At 41.3% G+C, this 22371-nt stretch overlaps 1 protein-coding gene and 1 long non-coding RNA gene across 3 annotated transcripts; one reads left to right on the top strand and one right to left on the bottom strand.

Annotated features, from left to right (window-relative positions):
- Positions 1-3749: 3749 nt before the first annotated feature.
- On the bottom strand, positions 3750-11501 carry LOC106580150 (nuclear receptor subfamily 2 group F member 1-A). Of its 2 annotated transcripts, none has more exons than XM_014160891.2 (3): positions 10224-11501; positions 8306-8833; positions 3750-4969 (listed from the first exon to the last, which is right to left on the bottom strand). In XM_014160891.2, the coding sequence occupies exons 1-3, from the start codon at positions 10648-10650 to the stop codon at positions 4695-4697; spliced, it is 1230 nt and encodes a 409-aa protein (XP_014016366.1). In that variant the 5' UTR covers positions 10651-11501; the 3' UTR covers positions 3750-4694. The 2 variants fall into 2 exon arrangements, with proteins under 2 accessions (XP_014016366.1, XP_014016367.1); XM_014160892.2 differs by having other exon boundaries at positions 8306-8830.
- A 9807-nt stretch (positions 11502-21308) lies between these two features.
- Positions 21309-21743, top strand: LOC123729317 (uncharacterized). Its single transcript, XR_006761091.1, has 2 exons — positions 21309-21418; positions 21506-21743. It is a non-coding gene; the product is annotated as an uncharacterized lncRNA (long non-coding RNA).
- The last annotated feature ends 628 nt before the right edge of the window (positions 21744-22371 follow it).

The raw sequence follows: 22371 nt of genomic DNA, 5'->3' as shown, positions 1-22371 counted from the left end.
TCGCTCGCTCGCTCGCGGAGAGAAGCAGATCGATAGCTGACCCGATGGTTTGGCCAATGCTTTTTTTTTTTATCTGGCCAGGCAATGATATTATCAGCCTTGAACGTTATATACAGCAAACGTCTTCCTAAATCAACACAAAGAGATCGCTTACACAGCGATCTGTGCTTTCTCGCAACCGCCTCACTCACTGTTTCTCACTCTCTCACACTCACACCCGCGCACTTGCACATCCACGAACGCGCGCGCGCTCGCACAACACACACACACACACACACACACACACACACACGGAGGCGTCACCTTATGTTACATTCACAACTGGGGATATTTTATACCCTGTAGTGTTGGATTTGATCCATGGCTTAAAGCTTGCGTGTGAGGTCTGCGGACGACAGAATTGTTCTGCGATCATTGAGATTAATTCCAGGTCGACTACATATGGTCACCAGTCCACATAGAAAGCAACCTAGGCCATTTTATAATAAACAAAACGCAACAGACATGTACAATATTTAGAATGATAGGCTATTTCCCCCTGTGCTGTTTTCAACCATTCACCAGAAGCCTTTGAAATCCCAAGCGATGCTGAAAAACTTGGAAGTCAATTGTCGTATGTTCATTTGCATAAACCAATACCTAAAATAAAAGTTAAGCCTATAACATTGTCATAGCCCATACTTTAGAGGATTGTCCACGCATCCCAAAGCTTCTATTAGAAAATATTTTGGTCGAACTATTTGTCAAAAGTGACTTAACCGTGCTTAGGCCTGACATAGGCGAAAATGGCGAAAATAACTGGGCTACCCCACACAAGCTTGTTATTGCCTTGTGACCTCTCAAGACGTGTGGCACCATTGGTTGCATAAGGTTTGGAAATAGGTTCGCTGACAACTTCGGGAAATAAAGGTTTCGCTTTCAGATATCTCAAACGTGAAATCGCACCCAGCTGCTTGTGTAAGCAAACAAATAGCCAGCCCCATGTTAGGAGTCCTTCACTTGTGGTTTGATGAATGAAACCAGACAAAGGTAAATGGTTATTTAACTAATGTAGGAATAACACTTTTGTAACCAGAGTTTCCGAAATGACCGAGAGATGGGGCCTATAGTGTTTTACAGATCCCTTTCCCTTTACCCACCACCATCAGTCAAGTGTAACAATATGACAGAACATCCCAAACATGTTGCACGTTTTTCTTCTTCTTCAGAATGGCAGCTAAGATGTCACCGGCATACAAGACCCAGAGAGACCATTTGTATAGCGTCAAATATTTGAATGTTGAGTGATCTTAAAAAGACCGCTTATCATCCCAAACACTAGGTCTACGAGGTTAGGCTACTGGAAAGCCAAATACTCAACTATTATGAGATTAGATGTAATTATTGCATATCTGGGATTATAACAAGCTCTTTCAATCGTCATAATTGTTAGGAAATTGAAGCAATACACCACTGTAGCCTATCATTCTGGTTTGTAGTTAGTCCTCCTGCTTCATACACATGGCTCGAATTATGTGATTTTGAATTGCTTTAGCCCGTAGTGTAGCTGTTGTGTAACAGAATGCGCTCAGCAAAGGATGAAAGTGAGAATTCTGGAGGGGTTTAGAATACATTACGTGAGGACAGACAACCAGTTGAAAGCTGCGTTTAATACGCTGGTGAACAATTTAGTCGAAGGCTGTAAATTTAGGCTCGAATTGATCGAGACCCGTCATCAATGACACTATTTTAATTAAACGTAGTTTTTCAAATTCAACAACTCTTTGTGGGTAATCATAAACTACTAGCCCCGAATAAACAAGTAATAGAAATACAACCAGATTTACAAAAGAACATGTTTAGGGGGAGTATGCTATACAATCTTTATATTTCTAAGAAAAGAGGTGGAGTAGGCTGGGCTATAAGCTAAACTAAGTTATTTTATTTCTCTTATAAGAGAAAATGGGTCATCTGTAAACTGCTTGACTTTGATATGTTAAAAGGAGTGTTTAAGCGTATTTAATTCAAAGCAAAACTGCAAGGGCTCATCCTTCAACTTCGACCTGCAAACCGGCCAACTGCCCAGTGCTGTTGTTAGTCCATAACCGTAGCCATATCATTACACATTAAGGACATAGCACATTAAAGGGTTACCTTGGTATTAAGAAATACCGTGTTGAAATATTTGTAGAATGTGTAGAGCCCGAACACCGCTTCAATTATGACCACAGTTCGACTGGGATCAAATAAGGCCTGCTCATATTTTGACCAGATGAGTCCATGAGAACTAGGCCTAACCTACTAATATTTCGCAAGGGGTAAGAATGAAAAAACGACTACGACAGGTACATTTAGGCCTATGAAATGTCACAACATCTCTGGCATTTAAGCAACAATAAGTAACTGGTATGTGAATGAATCAGGGAACACACACTCAGATCAACCACTGCCATGATACACACACCCCTCCCCCAGTCCCAACATGGAGATATAAATCAAATCAAGGCATTATGGGCTACTGTGGCAGTCTTAGTTCAGCTTCCATCCTCACGCAGCTTTCATCACGCTCCTTACAATCCCAAGCTCGACTGCGAGGCAAGAGCTACAAGGCTCGTTGTTTTATTCCTCCCACCATAGGAATATTCCAATATGTCCCTATTTGAGTCTAATAGTTACATTATGTGCAGTAGAGTATATGGACATTATACTGGATTCATTCTGTACGCTTAGAGGTCTCCTCTCAACACCATTTTTTTTAAAGGGTAAGGAGACAATGGCACGCAAGAGACATGCGGCCTCTGTACATGAAGCTACTCCACAGAGTATCGTGCAGTCGAAAATCAGAATCCAACACCTTGAGGACTTCGTCGATGTGGTCATTATATTCTGAGTGTAGGCTATATTCAAGCCTAGGCCACAAACACACTGCTTTGCCTCTGCATCTTTCCTCTCCCATTTGTCTCTGCACTGTGCACTTTGTTTATCGCCGTCTCATTCCCTCTCTATTTTCCATCACAATGCACCGCATTCGATGTTCCTTCCTATCGACTGGTTTACATGCTGTAAAAATACATTTTCCAAATTGATCAGGCATTTTACGTCTGTTTTTGCAGCTAGCGTAATCCCTAGCCAAGATATGTATCAATATTGAAACAATACCTTCCGAGGATATATTTTTGAAGGGGCGAGTGCATCTGTTTCGTTTCTGCAGTGAGAGGTGAATTGAGAATCACCTTGATTAAGCCACAGGAGGTAGTTTAGAGAAGCCTCGGTGGCGCGCCTGCTTTCATTGCTGTCTGTGAAAATATGAACTAGTCATTAACGCGCGCACAGACAGCGAGCAGCGTCACTGCCGTCTAATCCGGCACATAACATGTGCTTCTTTGTGTTCATACCCAGTCGTGAGTGAGTGCATGAAACAGTAACATACAGCTAGCTAGCAATGCAATGAATACACCAGCCAACCAACCTAAATAACGGCTGTTCTATGTTCATGTCATCCTTTTTCCATCGCTCCCCTCCATTGAAGAATAAGCCATACTAGAAGCAAAATGACAATAATGTATTTGAATTGTTGTGTAATTGTGCAAGACAAAACTGGAGAACGCATATTTAAGGCAGACATATTGTGTAGCCTACACATGTGTATGAAGAGTGGCGTAAAGTTAAAAAAAAAGAGGACCACCTTATTTGGTTTGGCATTATGCTATCCCACACAATAAGCGCGAGCGCGCATCTTGAGCTTCAGATGAACATTCTTGAGAGTGAGACATAGTTGCCTATTTCTTTTTTAATAGTACAGTCACCATCACACAACTTCATCAACCGACCCTTCTGCAAAAGCTGCATCATGGAGTAAGCAAATTGAAGGCAACAACCAATAAAATTCAAGAAACAATGAAAATTTCAAGACGAAACAAACAAAATGTATTTGAAACGATATATTAAAAGTGCTTTTGATTTTCATGTCTCTCCTCTTTGACTGATGATCGACTCCACACACACTCATGACCAGGAAAAAGGTGCCACAGATGTCCTCTCCTCAAAATGTCCACGAGGTCAGTATGCTGCAGTTGCAGGTCCATAGTATCAATTGGAAAAAGTTCAACCATCAGTGGTGATATTGTCATAGCGATTAGACTTGTTTCTTATTTGTCTAGATTTCTTTATTTTTCTGTTTTAAATTCTCACTTCAATTTTAATTCTTGGAGAACATAGCTTCGACAACATATATCGCACTCATTATAAGAAGCAAAAGGTTATATCAAAAATTATTAGTATAGAATCACAGAAAAGCTGGTTTAGAACCAGAAAAAAATACAAAACAGACAGGTACATAGACACAGGACATTTCTTATAATTGCTTGGAAACATTATTTTCCCGCTAAATCTTGATTCTTTTTTTTCTTACTGCGCATATGATGTTTTTCATTTTATTTGTGTTTTTATTTTTTTTTTTACAAAAAAGGAAAATAAAGACTAGTATTTTACAAAATGAAGAGTACTGTTCTTGAAGACGAGAGTGGATTTACACAGGTGTAAGTCCAGTTCCATATTTTCTGTACATAACGTATTCCATCTCAGATCTTAGTCCCAGAAGACAAAAAAAAAAGCATGTCATGTCTTCCAATGTGTTCAAAAAGGTCCTATATATAGTCTTCTTGTACGGGATGCTGAATTTTGGTCCTTTTTCTCTTTTTTGTCACTCATTCGGATCATTGGATGGACATGTAAGGCCAGTTGAAGCTGCTCCCGGATAATAGCATATCCCTGATGAGGGTTTCAATAGGAGTTTTACCTACCAAGCGGACGAAGAACAGCTGCTCAATTACCGATGAGGAGACGGTGCGGAGAGAGGGCAGCCGCAGCAAGAGCTTGCCAAAGCGGCTCGGCTGGTTAGGGTACTGGCTCCTCACGTATTCCTCCAGGGCGCACTGAGATTTCTCCTGCAGGCTTTCGATGTGAGCCGCATCTGACAGGCCGCAGGCGTCTGTGCAGGCAAAAGAGAAACACAAAAGCACTCTGGTTATCATTCAACATCAGCGTTACGTGTTATTGACAAAGTGAAACAAACAAACACACTGCCCAAACATGCTACATCACATTGAGTAAGAGGGACTGTCATACAGAATAAACAAGGACGATATGTTCAAGTGGGGAGCGCACCGCACAGCGGCAGATACCTCTACACGTTCATAAACCAATCAAAACCAAGAATATGCAGCTAACTGGGATGGAAAATGGTGTGTAGCATGAGCCTATATCATTTCCAATGGAGGAAGCAGGGGGAAAGGTATAGACCCACTCATGGTTTCTGACTCAGGGGACTCAAGTCTATACAAATGTATAAAATACATTGATTAAGTTGAAATTGCAATGGCTGTATATGACCTAATTAGTCTACTCTCAATAAACTGTTAAGAGATTTTTCCGCTCTTTACTTGATAGACCATGCTTGGCCTGCTTTTCAATGTAGCCTAGGAAAGGCCGCTGGAAGCAATCAAATTTATTAGCGGAGTGAAGTCAATAGTCACGCAAAAAACACGTTAAAAATACAAAAAGCAGCCAGCACAACACATGCGAAACGTGTTTTGTACACAGTCGGGGGTTGTGGATTGCAGTCTGCACAGGCCTAAAGAGAGAAATACACCCAATGTTAATGTCTTAAGATATATTTGCGAATAGTACAAACTAAACTGTTTATCCCCATGGCATAGGCTTACTGCTGTGCTTAAAAAACTGCAGTAAACGTTGTGCAAGGCCAAGCATACTGGCATATGGACCGTTATGTGTAGGCCTGACGACGTTGCATTAAGTCATTGCTTTGTTTGCAGTGCACAGGAGAGATAGCCTCAATTCTCCAGCTCTAATACATTAAACATCGGACAATGCTATCCGAGAGGCTTTTAAGCCTCATCTTGATTTCTCAGGGCTATAACTCACTATGGCCAGACACAATAACCTTGTGAACTCGCGGACTGCGTGGGGGCAACTCGGAGATCTCGGGTTGATTTACTATGTAGGAACTTATAGGCGGCACAACCCCATGTAGCCTATGCAAATCCGTTTGGATTATTTGTTGAGTGTCACTATTCAATAAATAAAACAATTAATCGGGGAGAAATTAATTACATTTCAAAACATCTTGCAAATATAAACTTGTGAAACGCAACGCAATGACTAAGTTCAAAGCATTTCGGCGACTGCGCAGCAGTGAACGCATGAGTCAAGAGTAAAAGAAAGCTCGTGAAAGGGCACCCTATAGTACACCAAACATACAACTAACCATGAAAAAAACATCAAATACATATTTTCTAGATTCACATTCAAGTATCTGAACACAGATAGAAACATGTAATTAATTATGAAGACGCAATAGATAACTGGACATAATAAGAATCATAAGACAATCACCTAAACTAGGCTAACGCCTATGAGTTTCCTGTTTGAAAATAGCTAAAGGTAACCCAATTACAATGTACAACACTGTAAACCTGGACTACAACAATAGTTTGCTACATATATCATTTGCCCTACATGTTGTCTCTTGCTAAAATGGACAAAAATCTAAGTTAAAGCTAGCTACAACTAACTTTTCAGTTGTAGGCTATTTTATGTTATATTTTATCTCATAATGTAACAACAACTTGGCACTAGGCCCTCAATGTCATAATGTTAGGTTGATGCCTAATATAAAATATTTAAAAAAATAAGTTTGCAATAGCAAAGGTAGTCTATAGGTAGACCAGATTGGCTTGATTGATCATATAAATGCACGTAAATATATGTTTGTCTTTAAATGTTATTTTGCAACTCAAAGTTTCGATGCTAAGGACAGAAATGCCATAAGCTATCCCAAAATCCAGGAAAAGTCCTCGTGAGCAGATAAAGCAGTGGTAAAGGTTTCCATGTCACTGAGGAGGGCAAACTAGAGGACTGGGGTAGGTTTAATTACATTGAATAAAACACTTCCTTTGAATCCCCCTTTGGCCACCAATCAAAACAAGTTCACTGAACACTCAACCTCAGTCTGTTTATCCACATATTTTTTTGGAAAATAATTACAAAATGCATAACATTATATGTTACCTACATATCATGTAATATAATATATGCCTAATATAATATGCAATGAATATATTTTAGTATTTAAAGTAGTGTGGATACGTTTAATATAGACCTAATCTAAAAAAAACAAGTATTAAGTCAGATGCTAATATTAAGTTACTTTAGGCTAAAGTAGGCTATAGGTGATGTCACTAAGCATGGTCTTTTTTGGAGGATCTCGAGAGTGAAAATGTGTTTATAAAAAATATAGACATTTCCTTATATTACAAAACACAATCATTAGCGAAATTGTGCGTAAATGTGAAATGCATTGATTGAAATAAGGCAATTTAATAAGAATTTGGTCACTTTTAAATAGCCACATGATAGCTATTTTGAGCCACGGTCGATTTAGTCTTTTTTTATCCACTAGGCCTACTCTCCACTATCCTTACGCGGTACTTGCAAATGGTAATGAGAGCAAGTGTCCACAGACACTCTTTAAATATCTATAGGTCTATTATTACGCGCGACACCAATGGTAAACTTGCCTCAGCCAGATAGCTAGTAATGAGCTGCCCTGTGTAGACTACTTTTCAAAATGTGGGATTCTAATTATTTAAGACAATAATTGTCAGAGGAAATATCAGTAAACAAAATAGCCCACATTCCCATATCAATCTCAAGCATAGTCTACCGCGAGCAAAGTAATACAATGACATTGTAGGCTATTTCATCATTTTCTTTGATCAGGCAGCTAGGGATCATTTCCTGTTTTAAAATGACACGTGTTTGTGCGCGCAAAACATGAAAAACATTCGCCACAACATTAAAAGCCAACATGAAGTGTCATACTCAAATGATGCTTTTCTTTACGGATATAATGTAATAAAACAATAGGTCTGGGACATAGACCAAAACAAATATCTATAGTTATCCAGATGTATAAAAAAATATAATGCTTCATATTTTCTCAACAGTTATTACATTTTATTTTGGCTTTCAATCTTTTAATACGAGGTAAAATACACATTTAAATAACGTTTTTGAAAATATTACATTAGACGCTGTCTGTGGGTCGGTTTGTTTACTTCTCTTTCGCTTTGGCTAACACACAACATGTATAAATGTGGATATATGCAGCATGTTATTATACAAAACATAATGGAGTAGCCTGCACTAGACAGCCATGGCCCCTAGTCTGATTTTCTCCCAGTCTTCCCCCTCACTGCCCGCCTATAAGAGAAGGCCTTAACATAGTGGCATGGTAAACACTCACCTGATGTGAAGAGTACTATTGCCTTGATACAGCTGTACTCTGCCGAATCAACGTGGAGGGCCTTGAGCTTTTCAACCTGCTCCTGGAAGATTCGAATGTGATCCATGAAAGCCACGACTCGGTCCGCAGACATTGGAGAAGCGTGGAGGCCTGCCGCGGCGAGCAGAGGGGCCACATGCAAAGGCATGGAGCACTGAGCTGCGTTTAGCACAAACAGCTCGCTCCACGTCAGCCTGAGAAGGGACACCTGGTCGGTGATCTGCAGATCGGGAAAGAAAGGGATGTTCCTAGCCCATTCCACAGCGCTGAAGAGCAAGCGAGCGGCCAGCTCGCAGATGTTCTCGATACCCATGATATTGTTGGGCTGCATGCACTGGCTTCCATATCGGGACGTCGGGTATGGTTCGGCCCGAAGCAATAAGGAGATGTATCCGGAGAGATAGCAATGGCCGTTCAGAGGGTCCCCGTTCGTCAGCGCGTACTGACCTGGGTTCGGTTGGGTTGGAGGCATTCGTCCTCGCTGAACCGCTGACAAAAAGAAAGAGAAGGAGAGGAAATGTGCATCCAGAACTGATGAACATTGTTGTATGTGCAACCTATGCTGAGAAGCATAAGGCAAGCTAGTGTTTTCTGCTCTCAAAATAAGGGGGTAACATTTCCCGTTACAATCTAGCTCAAACTGTAAATTATATAGTGTGTAAGATTGTGTGTTGTTTAAATAAATGATACCATTTTCAATATCACCATGCTCAATGTTGCACTGTTTACATTTGTATTGACGATGCATGCATCTAGATTAAAACACACACACACACACACACACACACACACACACACACACACACACACACACACACACACACACACACACACACACACACACACAAATATTAAATATTGAACATAACGGGTGTTGCCATTTGCTAAATTGCAGTAATACAGGCCTATAGTGTAATTTAGGTATATGCTACATCTAATTGTTCAATGCAGCCCATGTGTCAGTTTACTACTGTATTTATCAACGTAAAGCTATATTCCTCCATTACACCTGTGTTATACTGCACTAAAGAAGAATGGCATAGCCTAAATATATCAATACCAAATAAGAGTCAACCCCTTCTTAGCATAGCAATAGTTTAGTCAAGGAAGAATCGTTTAACAATGTGCTTGAAAAAGTATAATTGTTCTATATATATATTTTTATATCTATTTATTTATTGAGGCTATATTAAATAACATGTATGGTAATTTTGGGGGTTTATTTAAAATACGAGTATTGCTATCATTTGTGCTCCAAAGAGAGGGAAAGTTACGGCCTCTCATACATTATGAGGCAAAACAATGTGCTCCGCACAACTTCTCTAGCGTTCCTCAAGCTGCCTCGGCATATGGAACAGGAAGGCGACGTGGTTATGTTGTCTGTTCGTTTTAATGCACAGACAAACCAAACACTTGTGTATCACTACACATGTAAGGAAGTGCACTTCATGTTCTCTTTCACACACACACACACACACACACACACACACACACACACACACACACACACACACACACACACACACACACACACACACACACACACACACACACACACACACACACACACACACACACACTAGTGCTATTAAAAACCTATAAAACACTAAAAGCAAATAGCAAATAGTTATGTTTAGTTTTGACGTTCACAAAAACGTCCGTCAAGTAAATAGCCTCTTTGTTATACGACCTATCTTTTGTAGCTGAATTCATTACATTTTACCCTCTATAGGCTAAACGCGTACACGCACATTCCTTCAAAAAACATGGATGTGCAACGGATGGCTTATGTGTATGACCTGTATGCAAACATGGCAGCTCTACTCGTCTATGGAACTCAGTGGCGTAATCATATGTGGCATTAAAAACAGATATTCACCTTCCCGCCGCATTCCCACTTTTAAACATTTCTTCAGCCGACAGTATTGGCACTGATTTCGGTGGTGTTGGTCAATGGGACAGTTCCTATTGGCACGACATGTATACGTTAAGTTCCTTCTGACACTCCTCTTGAAGAAACTTTTGCATCCCTCGCAGGTGAACTGACCATAGTGCTTGCCGCTCGATTTGTCTCCGCAAACAACACATTCTATATGCTGCGGACCAGAATTCTGACTCCCCTTGTCCCCAGCAGTCCCAGGTGTTGACGGGGGTCCTGGCTGACTAGGGGTCTGCGGAGTGTGCGGGGCTGCCGACGCCGTCTGCTGTTGCTCCCTCGCCGGCTGAGTTGCTGGATTTGGGCCGCTTGGAGGTCCTCCGACCACGTCTTCCTGCGGATCTCGCCAGACGCTAACTACCATTGCCATATCTCGGGCCCGAAAAGTGCGATAAAGCGAACTGATCGCTGGGATTTATAAAGCGAGGGGGAGAAAAAAGATCTCAAACACGACAGTGCAAAGTCAAATAGGAGCAAACAATCTCCTATGAGAAAGAAGGGAGCAGAACGCGATCAATACATTCAAAATACAGGAGACGATAGAATAAGCACCCGATCAGGATATGCAAGTATCGGGAGGCCAGTTCCAAGGTAAATTGCAGTTAGCCATTCAGGTACCCAATCTTGAAGAAAAAGCGAGCCAGACGTAACAAAAATGCAGTTTGGTATAAAATAGCCAGAAAGGAGGCAGGAGCGATTCACATGGACGTAGAAATGAACATAAAATCTTTCAAGACACGCGATCCAAAGTGCTGCGAGAAATAAATTCCCTTCTCTTTTCTTCCTTGCTCCTTACTCCCGTCTTCGCTGTTGGAGGGGAGGAAAAAACTGAAGAGCAGGATTTTACATCTATATTCTTAAATAAACCTCATCTCGTCCAGCAAAAAAGACCGCGTCGCCGTAGTGCCCATGTAGTTTAACCTCTCCAGCAGGAATGGAGCGAACACGAAGAGATAAAAAATAAGGAGAAAAAAAACAACTAATAGAATATGCAAGACGGAGAGACCCAAAAATGAATGCGTTTAAACGGGAAGACCAGCAGAGCAATGTTTCCGAAACCGGGATCTTCGCGAATGTCTGTATATAGTGAACTTTGACACTACTATTGAAACTGACACGTTTCTATGGAGATCGCTGCGCCTTATATGGTGCTCGTGTCAAGGAGCCAAGAGAGAGGCTGCTGGCAACTGATAATCAAAGGCGACTGACTGGCCAGAGCCCTGCATTGAGGGGGGAGAGGGAAAATGGGAGGCTAAGGTTAGCCAAGCCTCTTTCTCTCGATTGGTTAGAGTCCTCGTTCCTCGCTACCTACGACTGGGGGCTCTGACAAGCACAATTTACATTGAGCTCGCCTCGCGCTGCTATTTACTTTGAAACCTGATTAGCCTACGGGCCGTCTATTGTCACAAAAACAGGAAGAAACCCTGGATAGAATAGCCGAAAAGATGGGTAAAAGAGGGGACAAAGCTTTGCGCACGTGAAATAAACAAACGTGCGAGGCGAAAGGGACTCGCGTAGAAGGACTCGCATAGAATTCCCCAAAGTTTGAAATGGTTTGTTTTGAGACTGCTATCTTAATTATAAATGCGGGAGATATAATTATTTATGTATGATGTATTTTATTATAGGCTACATTCAGCCTACAGCATTTGGTGATGCGTAATACTGTGGTATACACGTCAACGTTACATTTCCATTGTAAAAAAAAATGATTGCGGTCCAAAATTGCAGGGTCAAATTAGGAAAAATGACAATGTAAGAAATGATGCATAGTAGCCTAGACAAGTCGTGTTAGAATAGACAGAAAGGGTGCGATGGCGCCAACGAATCTCACAATTACATCGACAAAGAAGAAATACGCTATAACAGTTTTGGTTTTAAGGCCCGCACAATCACTAAATGGGTGTCATATTATGTCTTAATAATGACAATAACTCAAAATCATGTGAAGCTGTTTGAAAATTGCACGGGGATTCCGGCTTTTTGTATGTGGATACTGAAGCCTGCATGCGCCTCCAACTAAAAAAATGTCTGGATCGGTCTGCCATCTAGCGTACAGTATACAATTACAACCACATAGTAATGCATAACTCACATCTATTGTTATCAACCTTGTAAAATTGTTTAAAAAAAACAAACAAGTAAACTCCTGAAAATGTCTTTCTTTTTCTTTATATTTTTTACAGATGCCGTGTTCCCGAAGAAGATTCCAAACACAACAAGCCGCTGTTTCTTTTTTAGATTGAGTCCTTCAAGGTAAAATCACTTGAAATGACTGGAACTTAGCTCAGATAACATTGACATGAAACTTACAAACTCGGGTAGTGTGAATATGACAACATATACAAAAACCTTGTAGGCTACATAGTCACCAAAGTCATCAAAACTTTGTTCAGTGGGCTACAAGCCTGGTGCGTCGACATGCATCCATAATAGCATACACTAAATAGAGGAAATGATATTTTCAGTATTTTCAAATGAAGTGAATAGTTTATGAACACATTTGTTATTGTCTTTCCGACTATGGTCAGCTATTAAGAGATATAATGGGGAGCTATTATGCAAGTACCCCCCTTGCAAACGCATAGGAGGAATGGGTGTTTTTAAGTAGCCTATTCAACAGCAGAGCTCTTCCCGTCCCCGTCTCAGACACTGCACTGAGACTCCCGGTCATGTCTCCAGCTCTTTGAAAAGGTGAAACGAATAAGATTAAATCGGACAAAGAATATTCTGTAAGTGTATCATTAAGATTTTACTATACAGATTGGGAAGAGAGTTGGACGGAGAGAGAGAGAGTGGGGGGGGGACAGCGAATAAGAGCAGAGGGAAATAAGGCTGTAGCACGAAAACAGCGAGAAAAACGAGAAAGTGGACAGCAGGACATTAAAAGAAGAAGCACCCAGCGACGACTATTTGGCTATGGTGGACGGAAAACATCGGTAACTGAATTTGGCTAACACCAGCCAGGCAAGTACACAATTAATTTCTGTTTCACCTATTCACAAGTAGCTTTACATGCTAAGAATACATTCTTGCCTCGCCACACGACCATGCAGACCCATGCATCTAGCCTATCTGTCTAAATGTCAAACAACCACTTTTACATTCCAGGGCGAAACTTTTGAACTGCAGTACTTGGAATCTTTTCCTTTACGTTCTAGCTGGTTTGGGGACCCGTTTATCCTTTTTAAGCAGTGTTCGCCGGTATATACTGGCATCGTTGATGCTGTTACCACAATTCAGGGAACCCTTTCCAAGTGGTGAGCATCTCACCTGTGCATGGCTATTTGTTGTTTGATCACATAATGAAATGATCGATAACAGCCTGTTTGTCTCAGAGATAGTGTCAACGGATTATAGGACAGTTGTTCGACCGAGCTGGTCAGGGATAGTAGGCTACTAGCTAGGCATTACAATAGTTCCTGGAAGACTTTCGGGCTGTTTTGCTTAGTCATATGAAAATATAGGAGGTTCACGATTCTCAAATTATCATTATTTCATTGCAAAGTTTGCAGTTACAATTTCAACCACACAATGTTAGATAAATAGAAGAAAGTATGTCAATTTAAAGGCAAGTTTTACGATTAAGGGAACGTAAATGAAATTATTTACCACAAATACCCTATTGTTTAGTAGATAATTGAGCCATAAATACAAGTTACATTGAGCGATATTGATACAAGCATAGGCGATGAAACACATGTTTGGTGAGACTATAATCAACTTCGATTCCCTTGTGTCTCAGATTTTAAGTTGATGCTATAAATGCAATTTTTAAGTTCCCGATAACAGGAACTTATAGGCCTTCTATTCATTTCTATGTTACACATTGAGGTATGTATATATGTTATTACCAAAAATACCAAATGCTTTTCGCAGTGTAATATATTTGCACACGTAGCCTATGCATCCGGACATACATATATTTTCTGAGCATCTACGGTGAGGTCAATATAAATAGGCCTACGTGGACTTCATATACTGTATTTGTTTTAAATATAGGCTACATTAGGCTCATTTCCCAAATGATGTGGTCTCTCTCTCTCTCCGTTTTTATAACAAATAAATCGAATTTTGCAGACCGACTTCACCCCCACGAACATGTTTTTCGCTTCTGCAAGCAGTCAATCGAGCGTTATGAACTCTTGGACCAGTTGTGAAAGCAATAAAATGCCATGATACCTAGACCTCCTACTTCGGGAACACGGAGGCAAATATATAGGCATTTCAGATCATTTAAACACCTAACAACGTCGCAGGAATATGGCTAATAATATCATCCTCATTGATTTAGTTTAGGTTATGTAGACGCTTCAGTGCAGTTAATATGTAGTCATGAGTCAGGACACCGTTCAAGCTGACAGCGAGCATTCATTGCTTTCTTTACCTGATGCTTTAGAGGCCTCAGTCGAAATGCCTCCTGTAAAAACAAGTATTGTGTTTCTTCACGACGAGAGAGGGTAACACACATCCGATCTCCGCTGTTCCCATCCCGCGCCCGCCTAAGAATCTGCCTCTAACTCAACCAACTTTCATGAAGAAAAGGCTGCGGTGTTTTGTTCCAAAAATATATAGCCTATATGTCAACCAAGAAAAATATGAGTCTAAAATACTATGAGAAAATGGTATTAGAGACCTGTCTAGTGCATGGGGCCTGCATCCGTGTTTTAATTTAGGCTACAAATGAGGGGTTCTGTCAATTATTGCACACCACTTAACATGCGGAATAGCCTATGTTACATGTGCAACCACATTTCACTAAAACTCTACTTGAGTGATTTATGATAATTCAATTTGATGAAATAACTTAAACCTACATTAACATAGCAATGTTTAAACAGATAACAGAAACATCTGAAGACAGATGGCTTAAGAATTCCTTCTTCTGCGCCTTTTAAAAAAAAAACTTTTCCACATAGCTTATCACTAGAAGCATAAAGGCTAGACCGGCATAATGAAACAAGTTTATAATTGTACTATTTTGATTTGTTTTGATGTGTTCTATGTAGCCTAATATCCTAGTTTAGTTGTAAATGTCTCTCAACTTTAAACCATACGTACAGATTATTTAGAAAAATACATTTTGCATAGTGAATTTGGCTACATAAAGAAAAAATGAAGATGGCCAGTGCTGCTACTTTTCTGTAGACCCAAGCTGTACGTTATACTTTAATGTGTGAGTTGGAGGTTTTGTTGCGTGCCCCTCTACTTTGAGTCGTTACGAGTTGAAAGAGAAGAGGAGGGGGCTTTTGTCCAATCTGATCCCTAACTATTCGGGGCTCAGATTGGTGTGAAAGGGACGAGAAGGTCACTTGAAATCGCCTTTTATCCGCTGCCATTTTCTCTATGGATCAGCAACTTTCAATAGACATAATCTAATCGCTCTTAATGGAAAAGCTATTCGTGAGAAATAGGAAAAATATTTTAGAGCCTCGCCACTTAAAATCGCCATGTTTAACGTAGGCAGCATGTAGGCCTATGGACAAAAATCATCTGACTTCAATGATGGTTCAACGGAATAAAGGGAAATGCTTTTCATAAGTTTGAGACGTGAACTATTAGGACTAGGATTTTAGAATAAACTCAAAGGTATATCATGAACGTGACACCTTTCTTTCAGAACTAAATATGATGAAGCATCACCTGAGATAGTCAACAAGCAGTTAAGTCACGCTAGAAATATGAGCTATTAGGCTACCTCCTGTCCTTCGTGTGTATTCAGCTACTTTAAGGCTTATGCCTGTTACACGTAGCCCTATACATTAAACGTGTAAGAAATCATATTTCACATTTCTTACCGTAGGCCTAACTCCCAGCTATTGCTTTGTGACATGCAAGATTGACAGACCAACGCGATCTCACACTGTCAAAGTAGCTAACAGGTTCAGTTGGGATAGTTTCTTCAGGGTTTTTAATCATGGGCCTGAATACACCATGTTGAATAAAGCACCACACATTAGGATTTTCGGTCTGGGAAAAGCCAAGGCTATAATTGTAGACAATAAGGCCGAAATGACTTTTCCAATTAGCTTGTGGTTGGAGTTTAGTTAGAGGGACTGTCAGTTTACTCGATGGGTAATGGCTTTATTGCTCACAAAACCATCATCTATTTAGAGCACATGTGCTAATTACTTTGGATGGTCTCAGAGACCGAGATCATAAATCCATTAGCACTAAAATCCTGATAGTTTTACAGTGCAAACACTGTCATTTTGTAGTTCACCAAAAACACAACTGCAAGCACCAGTAGAGACACCAAAGAATTTGTAAGTCGCTCTGGATAAGAGCGTCTGCTAAATGACTTAAATGTAAATGTAACACCCTTTTCTGAATTGTTAACCCGGCAAAACGGGCAACGTGACATAAATTACATAAATGACATTGTTATAAGTGCTGACAATCACGTGTAAGGTAGGCCTAGCTTACTAGGGTATAAAGTGTGCAGCACGCAATTCAGGGAGACCAAATCAAAACACCTATACTGAAGTTAATATGGTATAGGCTACGCCTAATATCTTGGTGGCAAACAAAGAAGAAAATTAGCAGAACACAACTCAAATCATAATTGTATCATTGAATGGGAGAAGGCACCATATTAGCCTAGTTAATGCAACCAATGGCCAAGCGCTTAGGCTATTATGATAGTTGCAATGTCTTGAGACTTTTTAAATCACATTCCATATAATATGAGGACAAGCCTTTACCGCATAGTGCTTGAACAGTTTTTCATTTTCTCAACTACATCTATCTACAGCGACCGAGGTAACATGAACACAGGTTCCAAATGCAGTGGATGAAGGCATTTCACCCTTAAAGTAATTTATTTCGGGGAATCCGGAGGGCAAAGGTGGAATTCTTGAGAAATTCTACAAGGATAGAGGAGCTTTTAGATTTCTGCACGCGGATTACTTTTCATCCTATCGCCACATTATCCGAAAACACACTGCAGATAGACCAATGACAAAAAGGCAGAACAAGATTATCTCCCGTGCAAATTTGCGACCCCGCACATAACCATTTAAGGAGCATTAAACTAAAACTGGAGAAAGAGAGAAAGGAAGACACAGAGCCCGGAAAAGTGGCTTGTCTCATGTGTCCATCCTGAAGCTGGGAGGTGAACAAAAATATGAGATACATTTCCAATGTAAACTTGCCCGTCATTGTGCATATTTTGTCGTGAAATGAGTGGCATCACTTCAAGTATCCATAATGTTTTTCTTAAACCAACACACAGTGGGCGCTTAATTAGAATTTTGTCTGGCTGAACCGCCACCGTGCTGTAATAGGGCATGACTGAGCACGTTTAGACAGAGAATAACATGTTACATCAAGACAAAAAATAAATCACTCTCAACCTCGTTTCTGATCATTTCTCATATATTTTACAAGACTTGCTTCTAATGATAAAATGCTTGCATAGACTAATTTACATGTACCCATTCATTTTACAAACCAGGGAATAGTGGACAGTTATGTGAGCCATAAGCTACGGTTTAAGCATCATCCCTGAACAAATTCATTTGATTAATAGTAGGAAAATGAGACGTGTTTAATATAAGTGCATCCACAAACTGTATGGAACATTACATTATTGTATCCCTTGTCATTACACAGCTAGTGGGAATCAAGAATGCAGATAAGTGTAATAATAATAATACTAATCATAATAATAATGTAATGACAGTATTTAAACACGCACACGCACACACACACACACACACACACACACACACACACACACACACACACACACACACACACACACACACACACACACACACACACACACACACACACACACACACACACACACACACACACACACATTTCACAAACATTGCAGGCATTATATTTCTCTAATGATAACACCCCACACCCCACCCCATATAAGATGCAAGTATACCGAAGCACCTGTGTGTGTGTGTGCGTGCGTGCATGTGCGTGTTTAAATACTGTCATAAATACACACACACACACAGGTGCTTCGGTATACTTGCATCTTATATGGGGTGGGGTGTGGGGTGTTATCATTAGAGAAATATAATGCCTGCAATGTTTGTGAAATGATCAGAGGTGTTCGCCAGATATGAACATCCATAAGTGTGGCAACCAGTGCTGGGCCAGTGATGAATCATGAAAACGAAGAAAGAGAGTCCGCACTATTCCCTTTCCAAGTGCTGTAATTGCTTTCAGGCAACAAAATAGGGAATGTTTTGGCCACTATAGCCTTTGTAAGGTGCTTTGAACTGTTCAGTGCACCTGGTTGGTAGAAGAACTCATGGGCAAATCACAAAAGACCACAGATGCCCTTTTTTTTTATAGACATTTTCATATTTATTTGGAAATGCAGTGTGTGTATCTATGTGCGATTGAGTTGACACGTTAGTGAGTGAGTGTGTGAGCGCGCGTGCATGTGTGTGTAAAATCAAATGATTCCACAGCTATTGCCCACTATTTAAATGGACCATCAAAGCTACGCTGGATTTTGGATATGGCTACTTCAGGACCTTTGCCCTGAAGTAAACCAATGTCAGGCGTCCCTGCCGAATGATGACGAACACACCTCCGGGGTACCTCGCCTGTTGAACTAAACAGAGAATATCTCCTTACCTTTCAGTTTGGGCAAAAGGGTTAAATCATTTTGCTTCAGGATGCATCAGGTACTTATTACAAGCAACGTAAAATATCAACCACTGCCCTCATACCGTACACACCCACTGAAAAGCAACAAGGCTGCTCGTTTTTAATTCTCGAGCTGACAGATTGTGACCTTATCAGTCGGTTGTTCCCTCTCCCCATGAAACTCTTCACAGAAATTATTTATACTTTTGTTGGTGGAAAGCCAGGGGGGTCACATTGAAGAAAACATCTATATTCAAAACCAAACGTAGCTTTAAACCAAACAATATGTTATTACTTGATGGCAATATCCATACGGCAAGTTTATTTGTTGTGTGTGTGTGTGTGTGTGTGTTCTCGTCATCAATAATGAACTAATTGTGTTTCCTCCTAACAGGGAGTGAGCAACTGTGCAAACTGATCGTGCCATGTAAGTTCCACTGCTGCTACCCAGGCCCCCTTTCACCAATTCACTGAGACATCTCACTAGTCTACCACTTATCCAGTCAAGGATGGAATAATTGACCAACAATACACCTTTATTGTATTGGTATAACCCGAATTCTCCCTGGACTCAGATCCGTAATATCATCTTGAGACTGTGTACAGGGCATGGCCAAAGTCAAGTAGCCAATCAGAAGGCAGCGTGACGCACACAGGGCCAATGATAGCCACCCACTTTGTCATTTTATCTGGCTTGCCTTGCATTGGAAGTGTGTCTTTAAGCAGCTCTCGCCCCTCTCATCAATGTCTCTGTGTCGTTTTTTTTTCTTTCAGACTGAAAGGAACGTCATGGCAAGTCCCCCTCCTTTGGAATAAAGAGCATCACCTTGTCACGCAGTCAGAATCGACAGAGGGTTGTGATGTCATGTGTAAAATAAATGTCTCTGTTTATATAAGCGTAGTCACAGCAGCATCCGTGACATCGTGACATCAGCACCGTCACACAAGGTGCGGCTCACAACGGCCACAACCTGGATTTATTTGACCGTTGACATCAGAATAATGTAGTCTTCAGAAGTAATAATAATGACACAAAAAATACTGATTATCGTAACTCCCAGCTTAGGTAGGTACTTCTATGACCAATGCGTTTGTCTACAAGGTAAGGGTTGCTATTATGCCTGTGTCAGTAGGTTAAGGGCAAGGCAGACCAACACGAATGTCGGCTGTGCACAGTGGACCACCTACTGGGTGTCGACGAATGGTTGCGATTCAACATGTAGAATCGTTGGGAAATGAGCAGAACATCACGGCCAGTGTACTGTTGTCAGCGGTGATATGACGTCCAACCGCTGCACACCTGCCGTGCACGGCCGACATTCCTGTTGGTCTGTCTTGGCCTTAAGAATATATGAGCTTCGCCTGTGTCCGTAGCTGAAGATATCTACTGTGCTATGAGTTATGCCTGTGTCAGAGATGATCAACATGCCTGTGCTTGTGTCCTCACTGCCCTGGCCTGGACCCAGAGGACATATTTACAGGGTGTACTAACCTTAACGCCACGCTGCTCTCCTCTCCTCCTCACTCAGCTAAACCTCCTACCCAGCAGCCCACACAGCTCTGAGGGTCAACGGAAACAGAATCAATACTTTATGAAGATGTATATAATGTATAATGACACACATGTATTTGTGATGCCATCCGTGTTTTATTGTCAATGTTCTATTGTCATATTCAGAAGCTAAGGTGAAGCTAGCTGTATTATGCTACGCTGGGCAAAAAAGGTTTTGGATGTACTTGATCAAGTGCCGTCCTTTACTTGTCTTTTAATTTATGTATGGGGATTCTGTGTGTGTGTGAGAGACCACATGGCAAGTTTACCTCAGATGACCCCGCTGACATGAGGTGTCCGAGCTGAATTCAAGCCGTGACAAATGGGTTCTGGGGCTGAACAGCAGCCATTCCACAACATGTTCCTCTTCAACAACTCCTCCTCTCCTCCCTCCCTAAACTTCTCCTCTAAACATCTAGCTCTTCAAAGGTTGTAAGAATGCACTTATCGATCAAACATAAACCTGCTGTATGTATTGGAAGAGGTTGTGGGAATCTCCCTGAACATGAACTTCCGAGGAAGGCAAGCCTTACAGCGCTATTTGAATGCAATGCTCTACAAAGCTCGGGAGTATTTACAGATGAATAAAGGAAAAAGAGATTGGTGTTAGTAGAAAAAGAGAAGTGAACCCCTTGGATGTTAGTATCGTAAACTTTTCTTGGTCAGTGATGTGGAGGTTGAGAGAAAATATAGTGTTTAAACAGGATGTGTAGGTTGTAGCATCCTATCCTCCTCCCGCTGCAATATCCCCCCATTTCTTTAGCCCTCCCTCCCTCCCTCCCTCCCTCCCTCCCTCCCTCCCTCCCTCCCTCCCTCCCTCCCTCCCTCCCTCCCTCCCTCCCTCCCTCCCTCCCTCCCTCCCTGTTTCTCTCTGATTTTCCAGAATGCTCCTCCACAGAATCCTGCCACCTGTGTCAGTGAAAAAAAAGAAGGCTATTGGTATTCCTCTTTGAGGCTGGTTAAGGTAAGTGCCAGCCCCCATTACAATGACAAGGCAAGTAATGATGCCGCTTGTTCCGCGGTTCCCCATTATTTATTTATGCTTTCCCAGGGAGTGATCCTACCACCTCCATTCCCAGTCCTACCCACTCTCTACATTTTTTAAGAACACATGCAGTCGCCACAGGTTAACGTCGGCGCCGCCATTGCATGTCACAGGCAGACCATATGGGAACGTAGGAGGCTGATGCAATGATGTGCTGGGATACCCTGAGTTTGAATCATGTGTAGTAGCATTACTGTCAGAGAAAGCAAAATAATTGTCTGAATAAAAGAATCAATCCATTTCACTTGTATTTTAATGTTTCATTTTTTGGGGGTATTTGCATTGATTTTGTTGTCTGGTATTGCAAGCTGCTATCGAATAGAACTGCAAGTATCAATGAGGGGATTGACGATTCCTGGTGTGGGTCATGTGACGTGATCATGTGCATAGATCTTAGATCTCTAAAGTGGCTGAATTGAGGTGTACCAAGATGGCAGACCTAGCAGTGATACGTGCATGGGGATCTAACCTTTGTATGGTAGTGTGGTTCTCATTTTCACTTGTGAACAGGGTCGGGGGGGATGTGGTCCCAGTGAGGCTGTGGGTGGCGACACGTGGCCTCTTCGACGGACTGGGGGCCCAAGCAACGGGAGTCTGTAATGCCGACAGAATGCGTCATCATTGGAACAATGCCAACAGAATGCGATGGAATTGGAACAAGGCAACGCCACATAGTGAGGTTGTGCTCAATGTGGTGGTTGGAGGGGAATCTCTGTTTTCAATGCCCACCCCCACAGTGGGGATCGCGTTCTCCCTCTATCCGTCTCTTTCTGATCCCTCTCTCTCTCCCTCCTCTGCCCTCTCTGTCTGAGGAATTAATTACCAATACGCGGGCTATATGTCCAGTGTAAATAAATGATAAAGATCACCTG

The sequence above is a fragment of the Salmo salar genome, chromosome ssa20 (genome assembly GCF_905237065.1).
Source record: "Salmo salar chromosome ssa20, Ssal_v3.1, whole genome shotgun sequence".
Classification (NCBI taxonomy): Eukaryota; Metazoa; Chordata; class Actinopteri; order Salmoniformes; family Salmonidae; genus Salmo; species Salmo salar.
Note: the sequence above shows the minus strand (reverse complement) of the source record. Positions and strands in the feature narration are given on the sequence as shown.